This window comes from Centruroides vittatus, unplaced genomic scaffold (genome assembly GCF_030686945.1).
Source record: "Centruroides vittatus isolate TY-2023 unplaced genomic scaffold, ASM3068694v2 contig_900, whole genome shotgun sequence".
Taxonomy (NCBI): domain Eukaryota; kingdom Metazoa; phylum Arthropoda; class Arachnida; order Scorpiones; family Buthidae; genus Centruroides; species Centruroides vittatus.
In genome coordinates this window covers 2066814-2092066 of record NW_027122591.1, presented here as the reverse complement: position 1 = coordinate 2092066, position 25253 = coordinate 2066814, and the positions used below count along the sequence as shown (strand labels likewise).

The 25253-nt window shown below is 29.6% G+C and overlaps 1 protein-coding gene across 1 annotated transcript; it reads left to right on the top strand.

Annotated features, from left to right (window-relative positions):
* The first annotated feature begins 3157 nt into the window (after positions 1–3157).
* Positions 3158–24751, top strand: LOC136984090 (E3 ubiquitin-protein ligase RNF220-like). Its single transcript, XM_067281015.1, is given in 17 exon segments — positions 3158–3578; positions 4009–4131; positions 9308–9544; positions 9547–9904; positions 14747–14873; positions 15232–15274; positions 15730–15789; positions 16531–16573; positions 17539–17654; positions 22145–22223; positions 22292–22373; positions 22467–22535; positions 22655–22701; positions 22779–22818; positions 24101–24188; positions 24268–24342; positions 24563–24751. Coding segments are annotated over 16 exon segments (1611 nt in total). The 5' UTR covers positions 3158–3578; positions 4009–4056; the 3' UTR covers positions 24635–24751.
* Positions 24752–25253: the final 502 nt, after the last annotated feature.

Genomic DNA, 25253 nt, shown 5'->3' with positions numbered 1-25253 from the left:
GAAACATTCAACCGAAACCATCGAAAGTTTATACTAGAAAACGGATTTAATGAAAGAAAACAAAAGAATGGACAAATTATTTCTTAATTCTATAAAATTAGAGATTTCTGGGATTTATTATAAAAATAAAGGATTTTTATTAAAGAATTTTGTAGTAAAATACCCATTGGAAATTTCATTAAAAATCTTAAAATATTAAATTTAAGATGATTGAAAAGATTACTTTCTCAAGCTGTTCGGATGAGAAGCTCTCCTCTTATAAGCGTATAATAAAAGAAAGAATGCATTTTATAACATAGAGAGACCAAAGTAAAAAAAAAAAGGAATGTTGGTAATTAGAGCAGATGTCATTGTTTGTATGAGAGGAGGTTCCTTCTTAGCTTGAAGGTACCTCTCCAAAAGACGGTTGAGTTACCACAATAACTTATCGGTGGCTGTCCACTAGGGTAGTTGTGGCTTCCTTATTGTTACAATACTGATGGACGTTGTCAGTGGAATGCGGAGAGTTTAATATCGGCGTTGGTACGCAGGATTTTAAAGGAATATTATTGAACAGGACAAGATACGAAAAAAGTAGTCATCTCCTGTATATCACGTGTTTTCCGTTGTTGTGGAAAGTCCACTTGACAGTAACTATGTCAGACTTTTTTTAATAATAATATTTATAAGTCAATATAGAGACGAGATGATTTGTTGCTTCTAGTTCCACATTGCACTTTTAAGCACTTTCAAATATCCCAATGTTGATTCTGTAAGAATATTTATCAAAAATTATACAAGGTATTTTCGTAATTATCCGTAATTTGAGCTCGACTGATTAATAAAATAGTTGCTCCTTCGGTAAAAGGGAGAAGTCTATCAGTAACAGACTGAACAGTATATGAATAGACCTAGTATCTACTCACTTGTTTCTTGATATCATCCTGTTCTTCTCTAAATCTTTATTATTTTAATGATTTTAAGTATTTATAAACATGAAAAATAATCTATTTATTAAGAAAAATTTACGTTTTTTATGTGAAAAAAAGAATAAACATTGATTATTACCAGTAAATAAAATAGATATTCTAATCAATTTAATATTTTATTAATTAAAAGTTCTCTTAAACAATAAAATAAAGTAAATATTAATTCTGAAATCGATTCAATGATATCCAGCAAATGTTTCCATAGCAATTGGTATGAATGAAAATTCTCTAGTCAATGATGTTATAATGTACTCTCCAAAAGCTGAATGGTTCCTATCGAGCGTAAGGGAAATCGCAGATGAGTTAAGTACCTATGCAATATTTAAGAACCGGATATATATCTTTATAATGACTAAAAAGAATGGGGGAGAATCTGTCCAATAGAAAGAGAAGAAACAATCCCTTTCCATAGGAAAAAAAAGGAAAGAACCAGACTCTTCAGTTTAGATCAATACAAAAATAGGATAGTTCGTTCCCCGAAGACGAATTTTACGATTGTTCACACATTGCTAGTCAATCGACGACTTCTATGGCTTTATAAAAGGTGCGATGTTATGAAAGGCATTGACGTGTTGTATTCTGACGTCCGTTGGGATAACGTAGTGCGGTGTTATAAGTCTCGAGTGGGCACTTGTGTCAAGTTGAACCGATCACAAACGATTTAAGTACACACGTGTCGATCGTACAGCGGCGTCTCTTCTTGATTTATATCTAGTGATTGTAAATGTTAAAATTTTTATACGATGACGGACGTTATATCACTTTACACTCGAAAAAATTGTCAAATATCTAACAAGTGCGAGATGCTGATTCCTCCTCCAGAAACCGAGCATTTAATGGGCACAAAAATAAAGAATTGTGATGAAATCGCTGCAAGGTATCGATTCTACACTAATATATGATTTAATAAATAACATGTATAGGGATATAAAGCGTTTAATTGGTAGGTTTTCCGGAGATTTCCGTAATAACAGACAACGCGCAGTTAGGATATCAAGAATGGAATGCGAAGATACGCTATTATTCAAATAGACATGTCACTGCGATTATGTCATCGTTATTAGATGACAAAACACGTTCAGTAGATAGGATTTTATTAATTTAACACATTATTCAACTCTCCTAGCGATTTTCCAAATGAAAAAAAAAAGTAAAAGGAAGACATCTCCGTAACAGGTAAACATCTACAGCTGCCAGATATATAAAAATTCTCAATCGAATTATCAATAATTATCCGAATTAAAGTAGAGAATGAATAATTGAAAATTAAATAATGGATTCTTCTTGGGATACGGGATAATTATCATATACAATCCTCACTCTTGTGAATTATTGATCTTTATTCTAATTACCGAGTGAAAAGTGCGAACCGGATAAAGGGGGAAAATATATCATTCAAAGAAAAGTGCCATTAATTCGTTTTTTCCCCTTCAAACATCGAAAAGGATAATTTAGTGTCCATTTTAATTAATCTCATCCGTTAAGATTAAATGGATGATACTTATAAAATTACGACTGTTAGAATCCTAAGTGTTTCTGATTGTAGCCAGACAACTTAGGAAATGATTTTGTCATTTGATATTAATTGAAGTTGCTTTACTGCATGTTAATGGCGAACATTTCCTTGTTTCACTTAAGATAACATCAATAAAATGCTGCCAGCGAAATACAACGTCAGAAAGGAGTAGACGTCGTATTTAAAGAGGTTTCTCTCATTAATCCTTTTGTTAATTAAGAGACACGTGTTGCTTGTTTAATTACTATTGTTTCGCCATTGAGTTATGACTTGTTTCACCGCTTACTTTTCTATTTAAAGTCATTGTTACCCCACTTATTAGTCCGAAAATCGTGTTTACAATTTTTAGAAAATGCAAAAAATTTGTCGACGAATACAAAATTAATTACGATTTGAATTTTTAAGCTGAAAATTTCGTATATTTCTATACTAAATTTTAAAATTTCTTAGTAATTAATTCAAAATTAACCTTTAAATTTCGTGAATAATACAAGTTTATAAGTGTATAACTAAACCGTCGCTGTTTTAAAGTAATAATTTAATAAATTTATTTTAATTTTATAAAATATAATTAAAGTATTTCTAAGAAATTATTTGATAATATATATAATTTTTTTCTTTCTTTCTTTCTTTCTTCTTCTTTTCTTTGTTTAAATCGTAGAAAGGAAAATCTGTAATAGAAGATACTATAGTCAATAAAAGCGGTAGGGGAAGAAAATAAAACTGAATATACAAGAATACGCAACTCAGGAGCTGTAGCGGGACATTCTGTGTTTGTGTCTCTTAATCGTTCCCCTAAAATTCTGTTTCCTTTTTGACTTTCCAACCGCCATTTGGACGTTGACAAAAGCCTAGTCTTGTCTGACACAGTTCCTCCAAAAGTTTACAATAATAGATGTCTTTCAATGGGACTACACAATAGGTGGTCGAACAGCCAATAGCCTTTCAGACAGAGATGTGGATTAAAACGAGGCTGCTGCCGATATTTTACGACATGTGCCGAGTTGGTCTACAGCGTGTTCGACTAGGGGGTAGTCACGTGGTGCGGATCGTCAAGTTACAACGAATATCATGCAATCAAGTGGACAATTGAGGTTAGACATCAGAACTTGTATTTAAATCTTACGTATTAAAATCACCCCGTTTTTACGTCACTTACGTAATAAGTTTTATTGTTTTCGATTATCTTTTAACGGTGTTTTTTCCCTTACGTTTCTCTCTATAGGCTATATATATATATTTTTTTAATGTCCCACAGTAATGAGGCGGAAAATATGCTTGTCATTATCTAATATTCTTTAATTTAATATCTTTCTAAACAATTAGAAAGTGTGTTTATCCCGTTTCCAGTTCTATTTTTATTATATTTTCTACACTTAATAAACAATTTTATACATTAATCAGCTTTAAAACTTAGTTTTTTACACGCTAAACCAGTATAAATGTATTCATTAATTAAGCAATAATTTAAAATTTAAAGGTGTGATTTATACTTTAACGGTTAGAAATTCTCAATTTTTTCAGAATTAATCATATAAACTCGACTTTAACTTAAGAAAAAAAAGGGAAACTATGTCGAGCCACGGAGATAGATTCAGGCCTAGGCCCGGGCTAATACCTGCTGCTTTTAAGTTTCCAACTTTTCAGGTAAGTTGATGGTTAATTTAGAAAATATTTAAATCTGTAATATAATTTTTTTGCCTTTTTACTTTTATAACTTATCAAAATTTAGACGATAAACAAGCAGATAATTTTCGTATAATGTGGATATAATGGTGTTAATATATGATGTTCCCTTGTTCCCGAGATGTAGTGTAAGCTTAATGTTTAGTATGCTAACTGATATAACAATTGAGAAAATTTCTAGGGTATCCATAGATTAAGATATGGTAATTGCCATGTACGAATTTGCAATGGTAATGATGATAAGAGACAGATGTGTAGGCAATTTCGCCTCGACCATCCCCAACCCGTGCTATTTTATGGCTCTTTGTGGATTCGATTCTCGGACATTAGTGACAAGGTGAAAACTGTTGTTGCATAAGATCCCCCTGACAGTTAATAAACTTTGACACAGCTGTTGATGTCCCGTATAGCTAGAAGTGTTTGATAGGTACCTTATTCTGCACCTATTTATACTTTCACTCCTATTTAATATATGTTTTAGGCCCTATACTGATTTTTAGGATTTAAGGAACGATTTTAAGAAGAATTACGAAAGTTTCCTCTGCAAAATTTCTTGAATAAGTTTATTATTTGCTTATTTTACTGAAGGAGGACACTTAACTTGTGGACTCTTCGTTTCTTGCAGTGTACAGAAGTTCTAGTCGCGTGTACATTGATGAAATCCCACCAATTTTTAGGTGTCTGTGCCTTAAAAAAATCTAAATTTTCTCAATTAATATCATTAAAATAGTTGAAGAAATAATAGATAATTAATATATGTTTCCTAATTTAAATTCTGTAATTAGAAATCGATAGGAGTTTACATTCGTAAAATTAAATATTAAATATCATTTTAAGTTTAAAATACATTTAAAAAAAATTTAAATTAAGTTATTCTTTAAGTTTTAATTCTAATTATAAGATTAATAAAAATTCCTTTTACTTAATTATAAAAATTTGAAGTATAAAACTTAATTAAAATAATTAGATTCTACTATTAGTAATTACAATAAAACTAAATAATTTTATATAAAAATAAATTCATTTTTAAGTTACTAATATTTAAAATTTAAGTTAAATATAAGCATATTTTTAATTATATTTAATTAAAGATATAAATATCTCTAATTAATTTATATACAAATCTGCAATACATTAATATTCTTTAAGTATAATTATGATATTTCATATGCAAATTATTTATTTTGCTTTATAACAATTAAGTTAAAACACTTTTAATTTGAGTAGATAATCATTAAACTTTGATAATAATAAAGCTAATTTGAATTAAATAATATAATTTATAAAGTTTTAATGACGATCTACACCGGAAATTATATAAATTAATTAGTTTTTTAAATGGTATAATATAAAATAAATGAGATTTAATTCGAAAATTTGGAAAAAAATAAGTGGATGAAACAACCCACTTTCATCACATTTCTTATTTAAAAGAAATTAATTTTTTCGGAATTACTCTTTTAAAAAGAACAAAAAATTAATGAAAAGAATATTTTTCTGTGTAAGAAACGAGAATTTTGCAAGAAATTTATACTTAAATTATTCACTTAATAAGTTCACAAGCTTAAAAATTATCCTTAATTAGGCAATAAGTAAAGATTCTCTTATGGGATGAGTGAAGTTCATTTTTAAAATTAATTTCCTTTAAAGAAACTGTTTAAACAATACAATGCTATCTAACGAAGAAACAAATTTAATTAAGACGTATTTGAAGGAGAATTTTGTAAAATTCAAGTTAATTTTCACCACTTTCTACTAATTATTATAAAAGAATGTCTTTTGTTTCTCCTTTTTAATCTAAGAAAGTCAAAGTCGAATACGTGTCGAGAATTTCTAAATGCTTTCTTTAATATTTTATATCGTTCTGTGTATTAACTTCTTTAAAAACATCTTGAAGGATAATTAAGTATATATATATATATATTTAATTTGACAAAAACGTTCTGATGCTTAAGAAAAAATAAAAAAATAAAAAATAAAAACCTCTTTCTTCTTCATCTTCCTCCTCTTTTTGTTTTATATTAATACCTTAATAGCATTGTTTCTTCGTTTTAAAATTACATATAAATGATAAGAAAATATATTTTAATGTTTTTTAAATCTTTATTTTAAAGTAGAAAGATGTTACTTTTTTATATTTTATATCTTTATTTATCTTACTTCATTAAGATTTTAAAATATATATATATATATAAGTATCAAGAAGGTAGTTATATTTAGTAAGCGATAATAAAACTCTTAATTATTTTAATTAATTTTATTAATTTTATACGAAGAAACTTGAGGAAAAATCTGTGAAATATAATTTATTTATTTATTTTTTTAAATTAATTTTAAACGAGTTTTAACTGTTGATTTTTCATTCTTAGTTCTGTTTTGTGTGAAAATCTTTTTATATTTTACACTAAAAATATCTCAGAAAAGTTTACTATAAATATAACTTTTATATATTTTAAATAATAAATAATAAATTAATTAACTTTATATTATAATATATATACATATATAATCCCATAATTTAAGAATTAAATAATTTAACAGTATATTTTATGTAAAAATTCTTACATTTCAAACCAAAAATGTCTCTGAAACATTGAATTACAAAGGTAATTTTTATGTATTTTTAATAATAAATAGATAAAAGTAATACAAGTGACTCTATATAGTACATTTGATAGTATATTTTAAGTTATATTTTTCACTTTACATCAAAAATCTGTCACAGAAGTGTTGAATATAAAGATAATAAGTGGCTAATTAACTCTATAGCTGTATTTTATGTGAAAATTCGTATATTTCACACCAAAAAAAAGCCCTATAAAAAGTGAATATATCGAATAATTTCTTATTTATTTTAAGTAATGAATGAATAAAAATAAGATAATTAACTCTATACTATTTATTTTCGATAGTTTTAATTTATAGTTTGACTTTTTCTGTAATCAGTAGAAGACTTAATGAAAGTGATAGGCCTACTGTCCACAAAGACATATGAACAATGATTATAAATTATCTGATAGGATTCATCTTTAATTTTTCAATCTTTGATTGCAAGACGTTCTAATGATGCCTTGTAAGAAATAATCAATTAATTAATTGAGTTAGCAACCTTGCTAAATATAATGGCCTGAAAGTCAATGAGTATCGACTTTCAGAAAAAAAGAAGCCATCATGTTTTATTACAGGACGATTTTGATTTTTTTATATGCCCAAAGACATTAGAAAAAGTCAAAAAATATCAATTAACTGATATTTTTTACAGTAATCGCCATTTCTTTATCTATAATAATCGTTTGATCCTTGGAAAAAACAAGCGAAAAGTAAGTTTATTTGTTAAAAACAATTTTAAGAAAAGTACAATTAAAACTGAAAGATTTTAAATTAAATAATCAATTGTGTGACGTTTACTTGTAATTATTACGTATTAATACGTCACACAATCGTTTACTCGTGTCCGAAAAGATGCATTATTGCGTTTTAATTACGTCACAATTACAATTAAAATTCGATATTGTTTAACAGATTATTACGTCATAGCGCGGCTTTGTGTTTAAGATTTATTTGTTACATCATAAATGAGATTTTCTCTTGTTATAACAATCAGAAATCGAAAATATAACAATATAAATGTTGCAGACGATTTAAATAAATATGTTGACGTAGATAACATCAAACATAATGTATATTGTCTTCTTTACACTAAACAATTGCAATTGTTTAGTGAAAAGAAGACAATTAAAGTAAGGTCTTGTTAAACGAAATTTTTATTTTAAGTACTTTTAACATTTTTAAATGTAATTAGATGATTGTTAATTAGTCTATGAATGCTAACACTTGCAGAGATTATAATAATACACAGAATAGAAAAATATTCATTTAAAATTTCATTTTAAACTGCACAAAGATCAGTCGTAAAATAATATCAGGATTAAGAGATTTTCTGATGCAATTTTTGATGCAAAAACTGTAATTATACCAATAATTATGATTTTTTTTATCTATGTAATTTCTTCATTTCCAGAAGAATCCTTTTCTTATCCTCTTCCTCTTATCCTTTCCTTAAGTAAATCAGGATGCTGATGATGATGATGATGATGCCTCAAATCTTGAAAAATTAATTTTTCTACTTATTGCATGTCAATAGTTTTATACATATTTAAAAATGTAGCATATTTTTCGTAAATAAATACCAAGATCCTTTGATTTGAACTGTATTGTCTTTTCTAATTACGTTTTCTGTTAGGAAACCTTAACACATTCACATCTTCGAATTATAAAAGCAAGATTTATAAAATTATTAACTTATTTAATAATAATAATTATAATAATTATTATTATTAATTTATTAAATTTAAAATTAATTTTTAAAAAATAAATGAATTTACAAGTATTAAAATGATCATTGAAACGCGTTTTTACCATTTTCCAACAGAAAAAAATTAACATTTTATCGTATAAAGATGAATAATATTATTTAATTTTAAGTAAAATTTTGTATTTTAAATTTAAAAAATTAAAAATTAAAGAAAATTATGCCTAAATTTAACATTTTGATATTTAAAAGGGTGTATTTAGTTACAGTATATGATGTGCCTACTGTAAATTATTAATTGTTTGGACTATATTTAGGAATAAATATACAGGGTGGCCCTACAGTTAACAGACTTTTTACTACGATTTTATACCAGAGAATACCGCTTAAGAACACTGTAAATTGTGCATTAAATATGAAAGATCTCATCTTAAACAATACAAAATTTGTTAGTAGAAACTATAATTAAGTTAGCTTTAAAATGATTAATTGATTTTCGAGCCACCCTTATTATTATTATTTTAAAAATTTATTTCTTATTTTTTCTAATTTATATAACTTGAAAGATTAAACGCGTATTAAAATCTATATAGATTATTTTTCCTAAAAATAAATTTAAAATATGTGTATATTTTAAATCAAAATAACCGTAAAATACTATAAATTTATATTAATTATTGAAAAACAACGAGTAAAAACATCAATATCTACGCTACAGAACCTGTTTTAGCTTAATAAAGTTAAATTATCTTGCCAATTTCCATTGATAATATGGTATTGTGACGTATAAATTTAGTAGGTAAATATAGAAATTTCTCTTTGCAGGGTCTATGCGTCGGTGGTTTAGATAGTTCCGCTTACTTAGCTAGTACCATGGCATCGCCAGCTTTAATGGTACTAGCATCAACAGCAGCGGATAACCAATGCCAAAGAACATATTCGGCGAGTCAAGTACTAGATAAAGAATCGCCATTTTCCACTACATCCTTCTCGGGCCGTCCAATGTTTAGTCAGACGGATAGTTATCCGGCACCACTTTTGCCCGTCCATTATCCTCACGGATTGGACAGACAAGTAGGATTCCTCAATCCTACACCAGGAGGGCCTTCAGGCCACTATCCATGTCGGACGATAGAGGTTTTCACGGTTCGGCCTTCGTCCCCACACAATGCCTGAAATTAGAGCAGGCCACCGAATCTCAACACCTTGCAATTAGTTCGTGTTACCACAACAGCGAGACTACTACCTTTTTAAGCCCCCCTAGTAGTATCGGAAACACTACTTCTACTATCTCCTCTTTGGGACACTCTAAGGGGGAGTGCGGGCAGGAGAAGGATGTACAGGATCGTTTAACGGATACTCCTCTATCCGAAGCAGAATCTAATGATGGATCCATCCTTGGAGACTTCTCTAGTCTTAAAAGTAAGTAGTTTCTATCTGCTTTGTACAAATTCCTATCTTCGGGAATCTAAAAAATGTACATAATGACGGATGATATATATATTTTTTTTTTTTGTTCCGGATGAGATGTCGAATCTTTGTATGGATCGTCGACATCTTTCTAATCTTTTTGTCAAGTTTATTGCTACTTTTAAGTTGTATTTTTTTAAAGAATCGGTGCTTAAATCAGTTAGAAATTGTTTATTATTTAGTTATAGAATTATTGTTTGTGGAGAGAAAATTAAGTTTTCTAAATTGTATAAAACAATGCATCCTTGTATATAATTTGATTACATTTTTAAATATCACAACGGGTTTCTCGTATTGAAAATTGAGCTGATCTAAAATTTTAATTTAATAAATTAATTAAAATTTCATTATACAATCGATTTATGTTTTATTTAAAATATAGAAAAGATTTGAATTTTTTTCTAGAATTTAATTATATCTATTCAGAGTTTATCTAGAATGGATTATTACTTCAAATAAAATAAGTTTCTTTAAGGATTTTAAAAAAGAATTTCAGCCTTTTCTGGAAATTCTAAACGAATTTTATAAGTTTATATATTTAAAAAAAATATTCGTAAAATATAAATTTTAATCCTGAAATTTTATAAGAGTCCAATTATATGCTATAATAGGCCTAGATTATATTTTATGCAGTGTTAATTGTATAAGGTTAACTACTTATCTTCTATGTTCTTCGCCCTGACGAGTGAGATGTTTAAGCTAAGATGCGTGAATCTACACCGCTTCACACAGAGAAACACGCGAAGCGGTTTAGATACCGTCACACTCTTAACATTAAAATAACCATTATGTATGGATGATGGATTTAAAAATTGGCAAAATACAATATGGCGAATTGAAGTCACGCCTGTTCCCTGGAGGCTCAAGATAAAAGTTTACACACGCGACAATACTTTGCTCAATTTGCGACAAGTCAAGCGATTGTAGAGTCCATCTTGCGTCGGGTAATAAACAACAACGTTTGAAAAACATCTCATTCATCACTAAGATTCGTAATACGGAGACTACAATGAAATGATCGGAATTTATTGTTTCCCAAATATCTCATCTGGAGCGTCAGAATGATTGATATCCTGGTATAGTAGGAGGAAATTTGTCAAGAATCTAGTGAGAGGGGAGATTTGGTCAGCGGCTGTTGTATAGCATTTCGTAAAATTCAAGCCACATATATTGGCGGTTTAGTTGTTGAGACCATTAGGATTTCTCTCAGCTTTAAGACCAAGTACAAATCACTATTTGATAAGGCCAACCTCCAGCAGCCATCTGCTTCAACAATAAGCATGCACAAGCGATAGCTAGGAGGCGGCTGGCGTTGATAGGGGAATGAAAAAAAGGGAAGTAATCTGTACAAGAGGCACTTACCTGGTACAAACATCGATGTGCCCGGATCAAGGTGTCTTATAGGCCAAGCTTGTTGTATCAGGTAATGACATATTGCTCGATATAAAACCGTGCCCAGAATGACTTACAACTTACACTGATAAATGACTATTACATATATACTTCTGTTGTTTTGTTTCCTTAAACCGCCCGAACGAGATGAGAATTTTAAAAGTTGCCTTATATATATATTTGGAATGTGTCATATTTTTTTTCATAAGTTTCCTTGATGCGCTAGATTTACAGGAATTTTACTTCTTCGTTTCTCGTCTCTTTAAATTACTTTAATTTTGATAAAGTTAAGTAGGACTTTATGCAGTTATTAAATTTTATTTAGGTTCTATATCAGTTTAACTTCACTTTTGTATTGGTTTATAACTGATTGATTCTAGGCTTTTTTTTTTTATCAACATGATTGATTACACGAAATCTTCTCTTCCATGTACTGAAACTTGTAACTAGTTTGTATCAGACATGGAAAGTAATCCAAACAGATTAACTTATCGAACTTATATGAGAAGTTTCTTCGTTTTATGTTAAATTAAACTTCGTTTTACATATTATTTTAAAACATATTTTAATCTGGAAACATTCTACACGCCAGCAAAGTGTATAATTACAAGAATTTAGTATCAAAACCGCTGTACTGTATTATAGTACGCACTCTACAAGATTAACTGGACAATCTTTATCAAATGATTTTCAAGTCATGTTAGTGGACAACAGAAGGTCTTTGACCTCAATGTACAATTGGTGGTTAGGGGAAACAGTGAGTAGGCTGGCTCAACACTTCTACTTGAATCGATTGATGATCCTGTTTGTCTTGATTACAAACCATAATGTACGATCCCACGCCACTTATCAATGGTTTGGTCACCAAATCAGATTGTACTCTTCCAAACTAAATCGCTTCTATTATCAAAACGAGTAGGGATTGTAAGACGACTTTTGGACTACTTCATTCTTTCAAGTTTCTTTTGCGATTCAAACGAATCCATTTGGTACGTGCCTTTCGAATGAAACATAAATTGTGGAGTGTTAACATTTACTTATAAACTACAAGCGATAATATTTAATTAAACGGGATTTTAACAGGTGTAGGTGTGGTAAAACTACGAGCTTTGTTTATGTATAAATGAATAGATACAGCTGCTTGTCAATTCGAATCTAAATCAAGTGATGACTTCTTATACAAGCAATTTGACCTTCTAGTAAAAAAAAAATCAAGGTTTTTTTTACTTAAAACGTCTTCATTTAAAGTTTTTTCCCTACTTTTCACTTCATAAATATGTGTAACTTGCTTTAAAAAACTCTAGAAACATTATAACGTATGGCAGTGAGAGATTTTTTTTAAATTCTCTTATTAAACACCGAAATAAAATCTGAGAAAAATGTCAAAGTATTAAATGTAATGAGACAGATAAGCAGATAAATATATATAAAAAAATTATTTCCTATCTTTTTTTTTACTTCTATACAAAGTGGTTGGGTTTTTAAAAAAGTAAAAACTGCTCTCATGGCATAATGCCCAGTTACATATCAAAAAGTACAAGTAGGCATCATTAAAAAAGAATTTATTTTTTAATTTTATATATATATATATATATATATATCTAATGTTCAAACAAATTACAGTCCAGATACTTTTCCTTTTCTATGCAGTGAAATGTGTTTTGTGACCTGTTTACAACGAAAAAAAGCCGTGGTTCCACACGCTACGTTCCAACTATCATTTATATCGAAAGATTTTATCGAAAATGTAAACATCCAAGAATGTACTAAGTTTGACACTTTTTCTGACTTTTTAGCCATGCGATATAAAAGGAAAATGATTATATTTATATACACACGATATATAAATATATTTATATACGATTTTCGCATCATTTTCCACGTCAGACACGATTTATTCTTTATTCCCTCTTCTTAAGAATACTTTTTTCGGATTTTTGCCAAAAAAATATATTTTCAAAAACTTATAAAATAAGTTGTGTAGTTGTGTATATACGAGAATTTGTCCCAGAAGTAAAGATAGATATTGGTTTCTTTTCGGAGGGAAGGGAATTTTATAAGAAAGGATGGAAAATGTACTTAAAATGGTTATCAATAAAAACGAATTGGAAGTGTGGAACAGGGCAGTTGGGCGATGACAGTGTGACAAGGCTATTAAGCGACACATATCAACAATAGGTGTAACCGGGGTGCTCATAGAAGTAGAACGTTTCCTCTCTCTAGGTGGTGGGACGGATCGCTAACCACTTTGATGCTGGCACTCACTTAGAAGTTAATATGTTTGGTACAGCAGATGTATGACGTCTAATACAATACGCATATATGGAGAAAAGTGTGGTGTGTACAGTCGCGAGGGTACAGTTAGTATATTACGTCGGTTATAATAGGCGTCGGTACAATGTTTGTCCTGGTCCTTCTCACAATAGCACCTTGTCGATAGTAGAGTCGATGATGGTTCTGGTGTTAGATTGATGGTGTCAAAACTCACTCAGACGTATCGGTCGACACAATCTCCGTTTTGTGGTGGAATTGGTGGAAAAAGTTAGGAGAACTACCACTCTCTCTCTCGCTCTCTCTCCCTTTGCCGATTGTAGACCAAGGTCGATCACAGATTTTAGTGATTCACGGATCACTGAATCGTTGCTAATATATCTTATTGAATGATCGTAATTCGTTTAATTGTTGTTAAAAGATATCTTCTTCCGGAATTTCTGTTTTTTAAATACATAAATCGCCAATAATTCCAACAGATTAGGCACTTTTGAAGAGTTTATCGTGGCGTAATTTTAAAATTTTTACTCGCGAATGGAAAAAGAAAGCCATTTGCATTATCGCATTTTCAAATAATAAAATTAAAAGCAATTATATTCATTTAAAAAACAGAAAGAAGAAAGGATAAAATGCTGGTGATTTTTTTCTTGCAAAAATGGAAAACCATTTGAAAATATAAGGGATTCAATTCTCGACCAATGGATCAAATGGAACGGGGGCAGAACACTTTTATCAGATGACTTTCCCTCCAAACTCCCGCTCGCAAGGCAAAACAGCCTAGCAGATACTATAATGGATTGAAATCTCCGAATCTAATGTCAGAGAAGACAGTTGGGCTATCATTTTCCCATTAGTGGACAGACAATTAATATAGGTCAAGTAGCCTGACCACCGAAGATCCCATTATTGTCATTTTGTCTTTTCTGTTTCTTCGGTTGTAGGATTTTTGGGTATTTAACTAAAACAACTTTCTTATCTTTCATCTAATCAAACACTACTCTTTTTTTTTTTCTTTCCTTTGACTCCTTTCTTTCTAAATTCCAACATCCACGATAATAAACCGGATCTCTGAATTAAATCCTATATAAATCGAAGTTGTCCTTACCGTATTCTTTATAATTTTGTTTTCAGAAATTAAGAGAAAGATTCTGGTCGATGGCCAAATTCCATTTTGTCCAGTTTGTGGAATAACGCTGAGGTTACCAGAGTTGTCGACTCACTTCCAATTTGAAGTAGAAAGATTAACAAAAATTAGCAAGTGAGTTAAACTCGTTTTTGTATTAAATATTCTTAGAAATGTATTTTATTTTTATCACTTTTATCTGAAAAGTAGTTACGTGTATACATAATTGGAGTTAATACAATTTGATGAGGTTGCGGTTATAAGCCATTGAAAAATATAGAATAAAAAGTATTTTTCATAAATAATTTAATGTTTTCTTAGGATTAAATAGATATATTTTCTATATTCATAAAAGTCTTGTTATGTTTAAAGCCATTATTTTAAAAGGGGGTGCATTGGGAATGCTTTAGACGTATTGTCTTTGAGCGTTATTTTTAATGCAAAATAATCCAATGGAATAAGTTTGTATACTTTTCCCTGTTTCTGTTAACAGAAATCTAAGTCAATCGTCTGAAGATGGATCTACATGCAATAGGGTAAGTCCTTCCCATCCATTAGTGAAATACAAAAAATTCCGGGAAAGGAAAAGTGTGGTTGGCCTTACCCAAACGTACTTGCAACTCCGCGTTAATCCTTTGGGCTGTTTTACGAAGTAATGGAAATGTCTGCATTGTATTGGTTGTTAATGTATGGTCCAAGTAAAGCCTTCGAACGTTTACTTCACTCTAAACACCATTTCCAATCTTCGAATGTTTTTGTGTATACTTTCCCTCTCGCTACTTCACCCCCATCTTCTGCCTTTCTCTCTCGAGTAATCCTCTTTTCCTGACCCGTTTAGTGATTTGAAACCATCACAATGGATATCGGGTGGCGAAAGTGGAACATTGATTTGATATTGCTTTTCCTTTCCTTCCTCTTTGGGCGTTTGTCACTCAAATGAAACTTAAACATATGATTAGACATCCGTAAAGTGTACTACTCTGATTTGTAGACGGGATCACCCGCTGTTTGTAGGAGGAAAGAGGATGAAAAACCAGAAACCAGATGGGAGGTAAGTTTTATTTTTACCTTAAAAAATAATCTTTTAAATTTTTCTTAAAAACTCTTAAAATTTTTTTTAAAAAAAGAATCCCAAATTAATGTTAACGAGTAAATAAGGCAACTATGAGGATCAATTTTGCTTATATTTAAACTTAAATATCATAAAGTGATAGGTTAAAGGCTCATTTAAAAGAGTCTCGTACATGCTAAGACGTTTATCTTCCTATATTTCACGAATTTATTGATCTATTTAAAAAATATATATATATATATTATAAATTTGCCAATTAAAGGAGATTAATTTAAATTTTCGCCCTTAAGAAATTGCTACATTTTAAAATGTCATAGAAAAAAATGAGGCAGATTATCTTTAAAAATGTTCCCGTGCATCCACATCGTTAAAAAAAACAACTATAAAACATTTTAAAGAGCTTAAAAGAAGGGTAATAACTAAATTTCTTGTGGAAAGAGAGAAAAAAATCTGACCAAAATCATTGAATGGAAAGGAGAAAAACAGTAATCGCTTTTCTCAATGAATCCCGGTAACGTTTTATTGAAACTGCATTAAGCTTGTTGCTAGTTTTTCTTCGTTGCTAAAAGGCACGGGTTAATTAAAGAATGAAGTGGCCTTAATACGATCTGCTGCAAATTCCGGCTGACATGACCGTACCTGTCAACAACACGCATATCAAATCTTTCTCATTCATTGCTCTTGCAAAAAGGGAAAAAATGTTCTCTTTCTCTTTTGCAGACATACCAACGAGTCAAGTCAAACAGACAGAACCGCTTGAGTGGTAAGTATTATTTCCATCACTTTGGTCTCCAATCTTCCGTATTTACATTCAAATTGATAGGAAACCGATGTGCCCCATCTTCCCCCCTACTTTTTTCCCTCCCTTATTATTTCTCTCTTTCTTTTTCCCTTCCCTTCCGCTGCAGTTAAACTGATGTAAATTGAATTCCTTTGGATGTTAATGTGTTAGCTGAACAGTGAATCTAAAATGAAAATGTTTATAGATTATACTCGAGAATAAATGAATTCAATCAAATAACTCATTATGTCATTTCTCCATAAAGGAAAAATTTGCTCTTCCAATCTTCGACCTTTTCTTCGCAACTTCTCTTTTTACTTTTAATTACAGAATTAAGTTCCAACAAATTTATTCCCTTTTTTAAATATAATTTATTCGATTTTCTTAATCTTTAATATAATTCTTAATTCACATTTTGCTTAATAAACAGGGAGTATCGTATCGAAATTCTTCCGTATTAATCCGCTGTAAGGTGCCGTATTAAAAATGAAAATAAAGCGTTGTGCTCTATATTTTAATTATTTTTTTATTGCGTATTAACGAAAAATTGTAGAATCGGTGCCAAATCCATGTGAAATCTATGACGAAATTTCTGATCTACGCTTGAATTTTACTAGAGTTGAACAGGATGTTATGGGATAAAATTAATAAATGCAACACAGAAAGACTGAGAAGCTTTAAAATTATTAAATATATGAAATATTTAAGATATAATCAACGTTTTTCAATACATAAAATTCTTAAAAGGAAGTTTAAAAAGCGAAAGTATGGCGAGTATCAGCTTCATGATCAGAAGAGTAATTCACATCCCTACCAATACATTGCTTAAATATTATCAAATTCTGATAAAATACCTCTTCGATTTGTTTCCTTATCTATTTACATAGGCCTAGTCAAATATTTATTATTTTAATTGTAAAAATGAGTATATTTTGTTTATATTTAAGCTCGAGCTTGCAATAATAAGAAAAAGAAGATGAACGAAGACGTACCGTGTCCAGTTTGCAATGTTCCTCGTTTGCCTATGGATATGTCCGAACATATGCCCATATGCAACCGCAAAGTAAGTATTTTTCTGTGTTTAAATCGACTTATTAACTGAAAAACTCCAAGATTTGTACCGTAATCGGTTAAAAGATGCAATTAAAATAAATGTCATTAAAGTTAACCAACATTTTCTTGTTATCTTTTTGTTTATTTAATTCATTTTCGTTTTTATTTGTTAAATTTGTTTAATGTGAACCTTAATACGAGAATTCTCTGAATGAAAAATCGAGAAGAAAATCTTTATAAATTTAAATATTATACCGTTTATTACCATTAACGAGCAAAATCAGGAGGATAAAGGGAGAAAATGTGCATGACGTGTTCCTTCTCCGCTTTCAAATGAATCAACATTTATTCAAATCGATTGAGTCGTTCCGGGGGAGCGTCGGTATAGCACCATACTGCTATTTAAGATCATAGGGCAACTGAAAACAACCTGCTACACGTGACCTTTTTTATGACTAATATGTAACCAAATTCAACTTTTCACAAACGTTCTACACATTCTACACTCTTCACAAGCCTAATAACTAGCTTAATTCACGATTAGCTGTTAAACTAGGACCGTATAAACGTAAAAATTTAATGGAAAACAATGCTAAAAAACGTGTAAAATGAGGTTTATACCTGTTATATATATATAAATTGTTTGAATCATGACATCCAATTGTATAAATGTTCTGTCCGGTAATCAGCCGAGCAGAACCGAATTGGAAAAGATGTCAGAAGACGTATGTTTCCATCGATAATACTCTTCACAACAAAACGATGCGGTCTCTGAACAAAATTGATTTATAGAGCACATCCTTGACATGTGCAAGAGGATGTCAATCTGTCGCCGAAGACATCCAGACATCGGCGACCACCTCCTTTATTCCTAACTTCCTGTAATGGCTTCCTTCTTCAGACAGATCATCGCTCAAAATATCTACGAACTCTGCCAAGGTAGAGTGGATATTGCACTCAACTTTTTTGAATAGAGAAAACTTCTCGATCATGCAGTGCCGCATTATAATGCGCATTTAAGCAAACAGTATAAATATTCCTTATAACTCGAATTTCAATGCGTATTTTTGATTTCCTAATCTACATATTTAGAGTAAGGATCGTCTTTCCTTTACATAGATGCAGGTCGCGATCTTCAATGACTGTCAGCTTAATAATCACACTTAAGTCGGATGACTGGATAATCCGACTTATGAACCGTGAGTAAGAAGGATAATAAGTTGGGGAGTGTTGCGCAAACGTATTTTCTATGTCAAAAGCTGTAAACTACAGTAAAATTATTCTGTTGATTGGTACCAGTAGCGTGTATTGTTAACCATTTCTTAATGTACGACGTGAATCAAGATAGTCGAGTGTGAAAGCATTAGTTCTGTTTCATTGTTTAAAATTATATTTTCCATATAGAAATGATTCGTTGTTAACTTACTATTGAAACTTACAATTCTAAAATCAATCAAGAAACTGTAGCGTATTTATTAACAATTATTGCAAACAAATCGTTTATACTTTACGGTATTCTAAGAAATGATAACGAAAACAATGCACTTTATATGTGTAGGCCTATATATTATCTATAGGCGTAATAATGCACTCTGTATCATAATACAGGGTGCTTCAAAAATATATTAGCACTTATGTGAAGAAGGTGCATTTTGGCAGGGAACTTCAAAATCGAGTCCCGACTTCTTGCACGTGATATAGAATCACACGCAGGATAATCTCGTAACAAGTTATGTCAACATTAGTGTTAACATCTCATAGACAAATCGTGTAATTTATACGTATTCATTGTTTTAATAAGGCCGAGCAATAAGACACGCTGCATTTAACTGATAGATGGCTATATTCAAGTACTGTATTACGTAATGTATTCATTTATTACATTAACATTCGTTCTGTTAATTAAATTATTTAGTTAATATAATAGGTCTAATGTTTATATGATACTATAGAGCTTATAAAAGGCCTTATTATAGGAATACTCATATAAAAAGTTTCCGACTACGGCCGTTATTCGCAACCAGAGTTAGAATTACAAATTAACCAATTACCATTTACTTTACTTTTAAAAGTACTTGATCTATAATATTGTAGTTAATCCGAAGATTTTTGTTTGTACAGTACGTTCATATAATTTGATAATATATCGAGTATATTTTGATACAAAATCGACTAGAAAAGCAAAATTTTAAATAATTTTTCATATTTTAAACCTCGTGGAGGGCCTACACGTTAATAAATACAGCCGAACCTCCAATAACGGCCATCTTTTACGTTCCGACAATCGTCTTTGTTTATAGATTCGACCGTATTTATTTTTAAAAATTAAATATTTTAAATATTTATCTAACTCTTACGTTTATTTTGAAGATATTTTTTTAAAAAATAAACTGTTAATGTTATATATTATAACAGAAAATATTTTTTAACGTTTATATAAAGCTCGTTAAACTTATTATAAACACAACACTATTCCATAAATTTAAATAAGATATTAATAAGAAATTATCAAAGATATGTTAATTATTTTATTATTTCGCTAATTCACTGTTTATTTTTTATGGGATTAAATGAATATTAACCTATAATTTATATAAAAATTATTAGGCCTACAAAGTTTTATTTAACTAGATGAAAACGGGAGCAAAGTCTATAACAAGATCGAGACTTAATTATAAATAAAGCGTATTAAGAGCCTTCATTTGTCTCAATTAGAATTAGAAAAGAAACAGAAATTGCTACGAAGAAACGGAATTTGTAGTCTTTTAAGTTATCCGATGTTATCAAATGGCTGACATTTAAAAATAGGCCCGTGTAACATTATCTAAAATTCAATTTTTAGACAGTTTTTGTTCCTAATTTGTATACAAATTACTAACTATAAACAATTTCCAACCATAAATTGTAGCTGTAATTTTATATTATTTTAATACACGTTTATATTTTCAGTAACAGAACTATAATTATTTATATTTTAATTAATCAAAACATAAATATTCAATTTGATAAGTAGTTATACATTTAAATATAGAGACTTACAAAACAAATTTATCCCGTTTAATACCTCACCCCAAATTTTTAAATTTATAATTATAGATAGGCCTATGAGATTTATATTGTTAAAATAAAATTAGAGAGTTAATGCTTAGAATTTATAATTTAAGCTTCTCACTCATATCTATAAGATTCAAAATTTAGTAAAACTATCGAAATCAATTAGGCTTGAATCAAATAAATAGCCTACTAAGCTTAAAAATCATGTGTTTAAGTCCAGCTCTGTTAATATAACAGACTCTTCTCTTCACCAAATAATACATTAAAAATGTGAGGTCCTAGATATACATTTATAACGCGTGGTCCTTCTTTAGTTTACGTATAAATTCGGCCTATAGATTGATATATATCTCCTTCCTAATGTTTATTAGTAAGAAAAATTATTTTAAAAAGTTTATATTTTATAGGCCTATAGATAATTGTATTTTTAATATAGTCTATATAATTTTATACATAATTTTGCAGCAAAATTTTGAAAATTTGATAGAACAACGTCCATTTTAGCGCATTCTTTGAATCGGTGGGAAGATTTCTCCGATAATAGTTTAGATGTAAGGGGACGTCATAAGGCCCAGAAGGATAAGGATAGGCTCAATAAAATCATAAATCTAACAGAAGTAAATTTGTAAATTAGCCATACATTAACGCGCTCGGTTTGTAAATTAGCCATACTTTGATTTTATAAAATGTAATGATGTAAATTTCAGGCCTTATCGCAAATGCATTAACAGGATCATTTATAGAAGGCTTCAGCAGTAAAGTATTCACTTCATTACACTTTTTATGTATTTATAAAACCTTTTATTTTCTTAAAATATAATACAATTATTAATGCTATTCTTTATATATACTGGGATCTTAAACGTGTAAGTTTATGGCCATCTAAGAGGCCCATGTATCTTTCTAAATAATGAATCTAATAAGCGAATATAATAAGCAATTTGGTGCTTATTTTTTCAAACTATATTCCACATAAACTGCGTTTTCTTTTAGAAGAATTTTAGGCTACAATACAATAAAATGAAATAGTTGAACGTTGATACATCCGATTCTAACGTTTACAATGCAAAACAATAGTTCTTAGTTTAAGAAGCAAGAACAATAATATCTAAAAATGCAAATATGTTCAATAAGGAGGAGAATTTCCATATTTCGTTTTATCGAAATAAAAAATTCGCCTTATTAAAATTTACTCTATACGTTTGGCATCTTTACCCAATGCATTCTCATAACAAATATGAGTTCTCGCCTATCAATATAAACAGGAAATATTTGCGAAAGAATTTCCTCTTCAAAAAAAAAAAAAAAAACAAAAAACAAAAAATTACTGCTAAAAATTGATTTTCTTTTGAATCGTGACATTAAATTTATTATATTTTCTATAATTTATAGAGAAATTTGAATATTACATTAAAATATTTACAGTATATTTATTTATTTATACAGAATGAAGAAAATATGGACGTGGAGAGCACCGATTACGATTGGTCTGATTCTAGACGCTTAAACATCACCGAAATGAACGGTAAAAAATTTTAAAATAATTTATACAGTATTTTTAAATTTTTAAAAATTTAAATTTTCGTGACGTAGATAAAGGACAAACCAATCAAGACGACGATAGCCAAGATTTAAACGTTGATTGCGACGATACCGCCACTTACGGTCAACCACAGCATCCTTTTATTATTATTATTTTTTAAAAAATATTTTAGAGAATATTTTTAAAATGAATTATATTATTTTAATTCTCCTTAATAATAGTTAGATATACGGAAGCCGACGTAGTATCGGCTGAAGGAGAAGAAGAAAGGGAAGTTAATAAAACGACTCAAAAGTAAGTTAAAAGACGATAGATGGAAGCACTATCACATTTAATTCGCCTTATATGAAAAATAATAATAATAATAATATATAAGTTACGTGTTTACTAAAGAAATAATTAAATGTTTACAGAAATGGCTCCACAACAAATGACTTGTCCACTTGGAATAATAACGAAGGTAGACTTATTATTAAATATATTTATATTATATAATAATTATTATTATATAATTCAATTGAATTTTCTTGTTTTTAGCTCAAGAAATAAGTAGTACGACCGCAGCTACCGACCAAAGGTAGGCCAAGTATAGTTATATAATACTTATCTTCTATAATATCATTTATATTCGAATGTTTATCCGTCGTTTATTCAAGTTTTTCTCCGTACTTAAGCTAATAATGTCAAGGAAAATCTTACGTGAGAGAAATCTTGTCGGGTAGATGAAAGAAATGAGATAGCGCCCGGGCCACACCTCCTCTAAAATCGTATAAAATATATGAATAAAATAAATAAAAACTGATTTTTTTTTACCTTATCAAAGTAACAATTCATTTATATAACAAAGTATAATTCGATTGTATATAAAAGTTTAATTTTGAGGGCCTCCGTTCCTTAAATGGCCCGTAAAAATTTAAAGAAATAATAAAAATCGGGCGGTGTTTTGGGCCCGATTTGTATTGTTTTTTTTTAATTTTTTATATAATTATGAGGAATTCTGGAAATTATCTTTTGATGGCACTTTTATCACTTTGTTTATGCATTAAATACTACGATAACTAAATTACTGTGCTTCTAGGAGGAAAAAAAAAAAGATTTTTACATCAGTTTTGGCTTAACATTTATTCATTTCTGTCTATATAATCACATAGGCCGATTCCAAACGGCATCACATACGAAAGATAACGCACGATATAAATGATATTATAAAAAAATCATTTTAAAATCTCCTACTTGTATCTTTATTTTTAGTTAATTCGTTTGTATTTATAATTGGAAATTGATACACAAATCTTACAGATGTGATAATTTCTCGTATATACATAATTTCTTTTATTTAACTTGTTTGAAAACTACTGTCATAAATTTCTTATCTAACTTTGTTTATATAATGTATTGTAGATACATGTAGAAACCTTTAATAGGCCTACACATTCAGCTTTGGAAAATATTTGTTGGCTTTTTACATAAAATTCTTTTGTCTGGCTGCCTACAACCGCTGATTGTAGGCCCGTTTAATAGGTCCATTTTAGGCTGTAGTATTGATTTTTATGCTTAATTTTGCTATAGATTAACATATTCTCCTTAATTTAAATTACTCCGTAGAGGAGAAAGTTAAAATTATTTTATTTAAAATACAATAAAAGTTTCTACGTGTAAATGGGACTCTTAAAGAATGATTCACGTTCCTTGTTTAACTGCTTAAGGATTTCTTATGCAATTTCCAATTTTCCAGTTTCTTAAGTTACTTAAGAAATTGAACTTGTAAAATGAAACTATCTCATTATTAAATTATCTCAGGATCAATTTTAAAACTGATAATATATAATCAGACGGAGTAAAAATGATTTTCCTTATAGAACTTCGGATTGCGAAGATATCAAAGTAAACTGTACAGAAATAGACCTTCAAAAGATTGACGAAACTCTAAGATGTTTCGTATGCATGGTAAGATATTTTAATATTATATGTAAACATTTCTAAATATAGTTTTTTTAACGATTAAATCGGATTATCTGTTTGTTAGGAAATGTATACCAAACCGGTGGTATCCGTTTGTTGTTGGCACGTCCACTGCGAAGAATGTTGGTTGAAAACTTTGGTAGGTGTAAATCGTTTATAAAATATAATTTTATATTTAAAATTTAATAATTTCGTCTGGGGAAAAATTTGATTGGAAGACGATTACGTTTTTCCTCTTAACGCGTGTTTATTATATTCAATTGGTAGAGTAGGCCTATTGTCCAGCTAGCTAACGATAAATTATTAAGTGACGAATTACGCTTCCAGATAAAGGGTTTGTCATTTTTTTACTTTATTAGGGTATGAAGAAACTGTGTCCGCAATGCAGTGGTATAACAGGTGTTAGAGACTTGCGCCGAATCTATCTTTAGTATTGTAACGTTCTCCTAACATAAAAAGTGATTGTATAGATTTGCGTCTTTGTACAGTTATGTAAATGGTGTTGATAATTTCAGGAATAAAGTTTAGAAAGATGTACAGTGACAAAACGAGTAGGAAAATAGTTGTTTTTCTTACCCCCGAAACGAATGTTACTTCGGAATTAGTGCTGTTGTTTACTTTCACTTAAACTTTATCCACCAGTTGAAAGTATCGCTCTCACTTCACATCGATGCTTATAAGTCGAGTTTTATCGTGGAATTTTCTTTCAAAATAAGCTTTCCGTATAAGTTTTTCCGGAATAGTAACTACCGCGTGGAATATCCAACAATCCCTACCATTAAAGCTCAATCATTCGTGAACAATTGTTCCACCTTTTTTCACGCATTGCGGAAAAAATCTGTAGATGGAGTTTATTGCGTAGTAAAATCAAAGCCGCGATTATATCGCCATTGAATTTCTCTTCAGTCTGCTACGATATTAAAATACTGTATTTCCTACACATTAAATAGCGACTTCTCAATCTTCTAGTCGGATCCCATCGTAGAGAAAGAAGAAGAAGAAGAAAAAAAAAACACATAAAAACCATGTCGTTTTATTATATAATAAAAT